The sequence below is a fragment of the Megascapheus bottae genome, chromosome 26, assembly GCF_031878675.1.
Source record: "Megascapheus bottae isolate mThoBot1 chromosome 26, mThoBot2.hap1, whole genome shotgun sequence".
Classification (NCBI taxonomy): domain Eukaryota; kingdom Metazoa; phylum Chordata; class Mammalia; order Rodentia; family Geomyidae; genus Megascapheus; species Megascapheus bottae.
In genome coordinates this window covers 10,212,117-10,219,725 of record NC_143534.1, presented here as the reverse complement: position 1 = coordinate 10,219,725, position 7,609 = coordinate 10,212,117, and the positions used below count along the sequence as shown (strand labels likewise).

The 7,609-nt window shown below is 45.6% G+C and overlaps 1 protein-coding gene across 3 annotated transcripts in view; it reads right to left on the bottom strand.

Annotated features, from left to right (window-relative positions):
- Positions 1-3,868: 3,868 nt before the first annotated feature.
- Camk1d (calcium/calmodulin dependent protein kinase ID) overlaps positions 3,869-7,609 on the bottom strand; it is a 258,945-nt gene continuing 255,204 nt past the window's right edge. The window contains exons 10-11 of one of the 3 annotated variants that reach the window (XM_090318903.1): positions 6,858-6,932; positions 3,869-4,456 (exon numbers count right to left, since the gene is read on the bottom strand). In XM_090318903.1, the coding sequence (XP_090175029.1) occupies positions 4,364-4,456; positions 6,858-6,932 (168 nt within the window). In that variant the 3' untranslated portion in view covers positions 3,869-4,363. Of the gene's footprint in view, positions 4,457-6,810; positions 6,933-7,609 lie in introns of all 3 variants that reach the window. The other 2 variants (XM_090318900.1, XM_090318901.1) reach the window with 2 other exon arrangements.

Here is a 7,609-nt window from a genome sequence, read left to right as displayed (position 1 = left end):
CCATGGACAATTGTGCAGAGCCGCAAACCGAGGTGGGTTAAAACTTCTTGCAGAGTTTATTACATGCAAGGAATAGTTTCCCTTCTTTTGGACAAGCATTTTTTAAATGGAAAGACTGGACCAATCACAAGCCTGGTAATAGACATGGGGGGTCATTCCTGGGCTGGACACAGTCCGTTTTTGGAAAACATGCTTGCTGTTGGGGGGTGGGGAGGGAAGCCAAAAAAAGGACAATTCTATCATGTGTAGCCATAGAAACCAATTTAGAAATGATTCCAATGTATATGCTGGGCAAGAATGTACCTTCCATGTCTTCTCACCCGATCAGGGAACAAAGATAAATATTCTCTGAAACATGACTATCATTAAAATGGAAGATGCTTCTCAATGTCAATGCCCCATGTCAATCCCCTCCCCTCCCCCGCCAAACAAGCAAGTGTCTAGGAAGCAGAGTGTTAGGCTTCAGTGCTGCATGTTTTCTTCTTTGGGTCATTTTCAGCCTGGCCCTGTGCCCTACAGCACAGGGCCTCCAAGAGGCCCTGGGAATTTTAGTCTGTTCAATGCTTTTCCTTGGAGAAACAATTTAATCAATATTTGGGGGCTTGTGAGACCTTGGTGATATCTGATCTCTATGACTAAAGCCCAAACACTCCTGTCATTTTCTTTTTTTCCTGTCCATAAGATCAAATCACCTGTTAAATAGAATAATATGGTAGACCTTTAGAAGATTGAATAGTTAGTCATATGACAAGTTCCCCAGAGACAAAAAAAAAGTTAAAAACAGGCCTGGGGAGATGCAGAAGTGGCCTTAGTACGCAGGATAAATGCCACAGCTCGTCCCTTTGGTGTAGAAAGACACAGACAGAGAAACCATTTGCTTTGTCCACAAAGCCAGACTTGGCAGCCACATGCTCAATGTTTGGCTTCCAAATGCACAGACTTGGAGTTCGCACATATCCCAGGGGCTGAGCTGGTCCTGCTGCAGGTGGCTGGATAGTCCAGAAAGGCCCAACTCCTTCTGGTTGATTCTGGAAGCTTTGGCTGCTGTGCAAAGCAGGACGCAGGTCAGGCTGTTGCTAGCATGCAAGACAGATTTGACAGTGGAGGCTGCAGGCCATGATGCACTGGGGTCACTGAGAATCTGGTGAATGGGGGCAGGGACTTTGGCTTCTCTCTTCCACAGACCTGCCTGCTGCACAGGGTTGAGTTTTGCAAGTTAATTTATCAGTGCACACATTTTTTCGGTGGAGTCAGAAAATGGCACTCCATACCTTCTGGCATCTGTTTTCCAGTTTGTTTGTTTTTTGGTTTTTTAGATCTCAATGTTTTGAGTTCTGAAACTGAATTGCAGAATTGGAATACTTTTTCTAAGAATATCAAGTACACTGGTAGCCCAAATCTACAACCAGGTGGATTATATACTTATATATACAATCTTCTCCCCCCAACCCCTATTTTGGAAACAAACTAAACAGTGTTTGGTGTGGAATGTGTTAAGAAGGCCAGGAAGTACTTGGTCAGTACAACATGCAAAGCACTCGTGCACTGGTTAGATCACAGGACCCACGTCTCATTTGCCAGGAATGACTGGGCCAACCTGGGAACTCTGGTATTTTTGTGAAAAATGGGAGGAGCTGCCCTTTGCTGATCCATGCCTTCCTTGTTCATATCTCCTGCCCTTAGCCCTGGAGTAGTGGCTCCAGTGGCTTGTGCAAGGATGAGGGATCAATTCTAGCCAAAGCTTTGTTCATAAGACATCAAGTCTCTGTGGCTGAGCAGGTTAAGCTGTCATTTACTCCATGAGGAAAATCCTCTTAACAGGGAATCACCTCTCCTCCTTCCCTGTATCCGGGGTGGCCTTGGCCCTGAAGGGGAATTCTCCTCTCCCCTCCACAATCCATCCAAAGTCATGCTCCACATCAAGGTGAGACAAGGGGCAGTCAATGTAGGCTACGTTAACTAAGGCTGGATGCCAACTTCCTTTCAGCAGGCTGCTACTGTGAGCCAGTCTTGCGCAGCTCTGAGTATGTAACTGCTGAGTTCCCTGGATACTATGCTAAGAGCCAGTTGGAGAATGAGATCCTCTTAAAGTCACACAATCCTGCGCCCTGTTCTTGAAGTGAGATTTGATGTTTGTCTATTTTACTAGTAGTGGTAATTAAACTCAGGGTTTCACACATGCTAAGCAAGGTCTTTATCATTTGAGCCATGCCACCAGTCCTTTTTGTTTTACTTTACTTTTCAGGCAGGTCCAGTGCTTTGGTCTAAGGGCCCCAGACAGTGATTGTCCCATCTCCATCTCCTGGGTAGCTAGACATATAGTTGAGATTATATGTACCACCATTCCTGGCCTGCTTGGGAGGGGGTAGGCGGGACATGGTTTCTGCATAGCTTTTTTTTTTTTTTTAAGGAGATGAATCAGGATGATTTTTTCTTTTTGACTGGTCTATGGAATTAGGGGCAGAAGAAGGTAAGCCTGTTGCAACGTGAGCCTGTTGTAAACATGAGCCCTAGGGCTCTTATTTCTCTAACTGAGCTGCCTCAGTTTCCTATGCCCTGCACCCTCCCAGCTTCTTTTGTCATTGCCCTACCCCTGTCTCAGGCTTTAGACCCCAGGAATACCTTGTATCATCACCCTATGTGATTGTAAGGCAAATACTCAGCAGGCCAGATACCTGTGATGTATGTGGGAATGGGTAGATCAGTTGTCTGACTTTGCTGTGTTCTTACACATCAGCCCTGGTTCTTGTCCAGGTACCTAGGGCTGCCGCACCTTACTCCAAACTGTGCATGTATTAGAAAGAGCCATCACCAATAATGGGCAAAAGTGGGGAAGTGACAAAGGTGGTGTACCCAACCAGACTCTCCATATCTGGCCATCTATAGGAGAAGGGCTTGAGGACAACATCCAGAATGGTCACTGGATCATCAGACACATCAACTCGGACTCCTATGGAACTGAACCTCAGGATATTAGAAAGGCCTGAAAGGCAAGGGAGGACTTTTGCAAAGCTGGCACTCATAGCCATCTGCCTGGCTCTACAGGAGCTTCCATGGTGTATGTTTGCCCCGTGCTGCACATTATACTTGCACTCTCCTGACACCTAACCACCATGTGAGTGAACCACGTGGTGCAGTTTACATGCACCACCAAAAGTCCCACATACTAGAGAATCCACTAGTTCTTGGAAACTTGGAGTATTTGATGACCCTACTACAGGTTTTTGATTTTTGGATTCTTCTGAAAGACATAGCTTCACGTACCAGCTAGGCTGGCTGAGCCATCTCTGCTAGTGGTCAGTGTTCTGGGTCAGTTTTCCTTACCACCCTAAATAAATGGTATCTTCTTCAAGGCTGTTTTCTTCCCCTCTCTTGTATAACATTCATCAGAGAATAGGGGTTTTTTAAAAAAGTGGAAAAACAACTTGTGCATGTTAGAGGCCATTGTAAGTATAAGATTAGAAATTCTTAAAAAAAAAAAAACCTAGAGGACGAGATTAATTTTAAAAGTGCATAGCTAAGGTCCGAGTTTTTGACCGTCATCCCTCATGAGAAATGAGGGCTGCTTATAGTTTGTCTTTAAACAAAATGGCAGCCATTTCTTCTGTAATGGTGGCTCCTAAATGGTGGGCCGCCATTCACAGATTAAGGCCTGCCTGTGAAGTGGAGCCTTTGGGTCTCAGGGGAGCGGGCTTCTACTGTGGTTGGAATGGGGTTTGCTGGAGGAATCGTTAGAAAGATTTTTTGTACTTTCCCCCTTAGAGCTCCCTGGAGAGAAGGCAGCCCCGCAGAGCTAAGCTGTCTTCCTACAGAGACAAAGACAAAGAATAGAAGGAAAGTGCATTCTTAGCCTTGGAGACAGAGTTAACATAAAACTATTAATGAAGAGGAAAAGTACAGATCATGGAACTGAAAGATACAGATCAAAAGACCTAATCTCCAAAAGAAGAGAATCCTAATGCACAATATTAACCAATATTTAAATAATCCAGTTGAAACTTTTTGTTTTTGTTTTTCATGAAAAAAATACATCCTAGATGTCTGCCTATGCTTAGAAGGATGGAAATGGTGGAGTTGGAGGAGAGGAATAAGAAGGTCCATTCCGTTTCGAGATTCTTATATACAGCACCAGCTCCCCTTGAGTCTGTACAGTTTGTGAGAAATGAACACTTCAGAATTGCAGTATAAAATATGGCCATAAAAAACCTTCTGTCTTCCAGTCCTAAGCAGGTAAGTGCACCATGCAGGGTGGGGTCTCCAACACTGGAGTGTGGCTCCGGCCTGGCGCCCGGGGGGCTTCCCTTCCCCTGCCCCCTGGGTCCCACCTCCAGAGCCAGTCACTTGCTTCCGGTGTGCACTGTTGTCACAGTGGTGGGCCTGGGTCTCCTCTCAGCTCCAACTCCCGAGACTCCTGATGAAGAGGAGATGAAACTACACAGCGTGGAAGGTGCCAGGCCTGTGGGGAGACAGTGGAGCACGGGGTTAGAGCTTAGAGTTCAACTCATGCCCCATCGCTCGTTATGTGGGGTGGGTTACAGAGGAGCAAAGTTTTACTCCCCCGACTACTGTTTTTCTTTTATCAGATGATGCTGGGGACGATACTGAGGGTCTCTTGGGAACCTAGGTTAAGTCCTTACCCCTGAGAGACAGTCTCAGTCCCATGTTCGCCATTTTTATCTATGTCGAGAGAACCTTTTGCTATGTGTTCAAATTTTCCTTTCTTGTTTATTTTTGTTGTTGTTGTTTTGTTTTGTAATCATTCCTCAGGCTTTGTATTTGGGAATGACATGGTTTTGGAACCATGGTTTGCATCTTACAAAGCATGGGGAGTGCTCAGAACGGTTGGTTTTCTTGCAACAGCTCCACGAAGAATGAAGGAAGACTCTCACGTTCCTTTCTGGCCCTTAGCTGGTTGCAAGAAGCAGTTTGTGACATGGCAGACTTTGAAATGAGGATCTTCAACTATTTCTGTGCGGACTTCCTCACCCCTGGACCTAGAAATATGCCCCCTCCTCCAGGCAACCCTGAAATCTCCCTAAGCAAATGTATTGACCTTGGTTACAATTTGGATATGAAATATCCCCAAAGGCTCATGGGTGTCCTATAGCAGTATTTAAAAGTGACATCATCTTGGGGACTCTAACTTAATTAATGGAGGAATCCACTGATGGACCCCTAGGTGGGGCTGAATGGGAGGAAGAAGACTTTGGGATTATACCTTTGAAGTGTACATTTGGTCCCTGGCCTCTCTGTCTTCTCCCCCCCTCTCTTCTCCTCTCCCCTCTCCCTCTGCTTTCTGGTTGCCATCAAGTGAATGGCCCTCTTCCACTGTGTTCTTCTTCCAAGATTCTCCGCTTTACTACAGGCCCAGAACATGGAGCCAAGTGACCCTGGTCTGAAATCCCTGAAAATGTGAGTCAAAATGAATCTATTCTCTTTTTCTCTGTCTTCTCACTAAGATATTTTGTTGCAGTGACAGAAAGCTGGCTAACACAGCCATAGAAGGCCTCAGTGTGGGAGCACCAGCTCCAGAGGACGGACTCTGTCCTAGCCCCTTTGTAGGCCTGGATATGGGGAGGTCCATTAAATAAGTTAATACTTACTAACTTGTGAGCTTTGCTGTCAGTGTCATTGCATGACTCTCTAAAGAAATGATATTTGTAGTGTTTCCTTTGGTCAGAGGTTGACAAAGGATCTGAGGGTGACATGTGAATGTGGAGTGTATAACTGTCAGGAAACTCATAGAGATGTTTTGGGAGAAATTAAGGATTGAACAGTCCCAAGCGAGATGAGATGACTCTTATTTCTGTTTGTAGACAGAACACAGGGCTTGTGCATGCTAGGTAGCTGTTCTACTACTGAGCTATTCCCCAGTTCTTGGTTGGTTGAGACAAGCTCTTGCTATATAACCCAGGCTGGCCTTGAATGAACTATGTAGCAAGCGGCCTGAACTCATGGTCTTCCTGCTTCTGTCTCCTGAGTGCTCGCATTAGAGGAGTGCATCACCATTCCTGGAAATGGGTTGTGTGTCTGTCTTTCATGGCAGTACTAAGGATTGAACTCAGGGTTTCGTGCTTGCTGGGCAGGCACTCTACCACTGAGTCACCTCCCTCCCCCTCCAGGACCCAGTGGGATGCCTCCTTAGAGAGGAAAGAAACCCTCTTCTGAGCCAAATAGGAAGGCACATGATACGGCTAGAGAGGTGAGAGCCAGTGGAGACGATCACTTCCTCTGAAGTAGGAAGCAGGCACTGGAATGGCCTCACATGAGATTATAATGTGGAGAGGGGCTGTGGAGCAGGTTAGGGTGCTCTCCAGGGAATCATATTCTACATGAAGATGTGAGATCATAAGGTAATATTACTATTACTTTTGTTGCAAAGCCGATGTGTGTGATGATATAGATGAACTCAAATGATCATCACTCATCAGAAACATGTGTATCCGTTAGAAGTCAGTGGGGTCAGACTCTCAGAACCTGAACTCCTTCCCACAGTCCTTAGAATGCTGATACAATGTCAGTCTCCTGAGGGAGAAGAGACAGACCAATCAAAGCCTTGGCCTTACGCAGACAGGCTGGCTATGTGGAACCTGAGCCACTGATTTCTCATTTCTAAATTGAAACAATGATACTAAGAGTAACTACTGAATAGCTATGTTTAAAAAAATACTGTGGTAGGATAGCTGTGCGCATGGAATAAGGTAAAGCACTGGAAGAGCCAGGCATCCAGTAGGCGCTCTGAAAGGACCTCCTTCCCCTCCGCCTCACCCATCCACACACCCACTCAAGAATGCTGGCTTTGCTACATACGCACAATCTTTTTGACTGGCCAGGCTGAGGCTGCTTGAGACACCTGCACTTGAACTATCCAGGCTGCTGCCGAGATGTAATCTCCTCATGTGTCTTACCACAGCGGTGGCATTAAATGCTTGCTGAAATGGAAGAAAACAAAAGAGAGATATCTTCATTTCCCAAGACTTTGGCTGCTTCTTCCCTTTTCTTGCCTGGTTACTCCAAGCACTACAAGCTGCAGTCTCCTATTCTTTTTTATTTGGGGAGTGGGTAAATAATACTGGGATTTGAACTCATGGCCTTATGCTTGCTAAGCAGATGCTCTGTCACTTGAGCCACATCCCCAGCCATTTGGCTTTAGTTATTTTTTGAATCGAGTCTTACATTTTTGTCCCAGCCGTCCTGTACCTCCTAATCAGACTTCCTATGCAGGGATGGCAGGCATATACCAACATGCTCAGCTCACTGATTCGGATTGGGTCTTACAATCCCGAGACTGATTTTGAACTTTGATCCATTGGGCCACTGTGCTCAGCTCTTTCCTTCTTTCCTTCCCTCCTTCCTTTTCTCTTTCTTTCTTTCCTTCTATCTCCCTCTTTTTCTTTTCTTTTCTCCTCTACCCTCCCTCCTTCCTTCTTTTCTTTTTTCTTTCCTTCTCTCTCTCCCTTTCTTTTCTCTCCCCTCCTATCCTCCTTCCCTCCCTCCCTCCTTCCTTTCTTCTTTATTTCTTCCTTTTTCTTTCCTTCTCTCTCTCCCTCTTTCTTTTTTCCTCTCCTCTCCCTCCTTCCTTTTCTTTCTTTCTTCCTCTTTCTTTCTC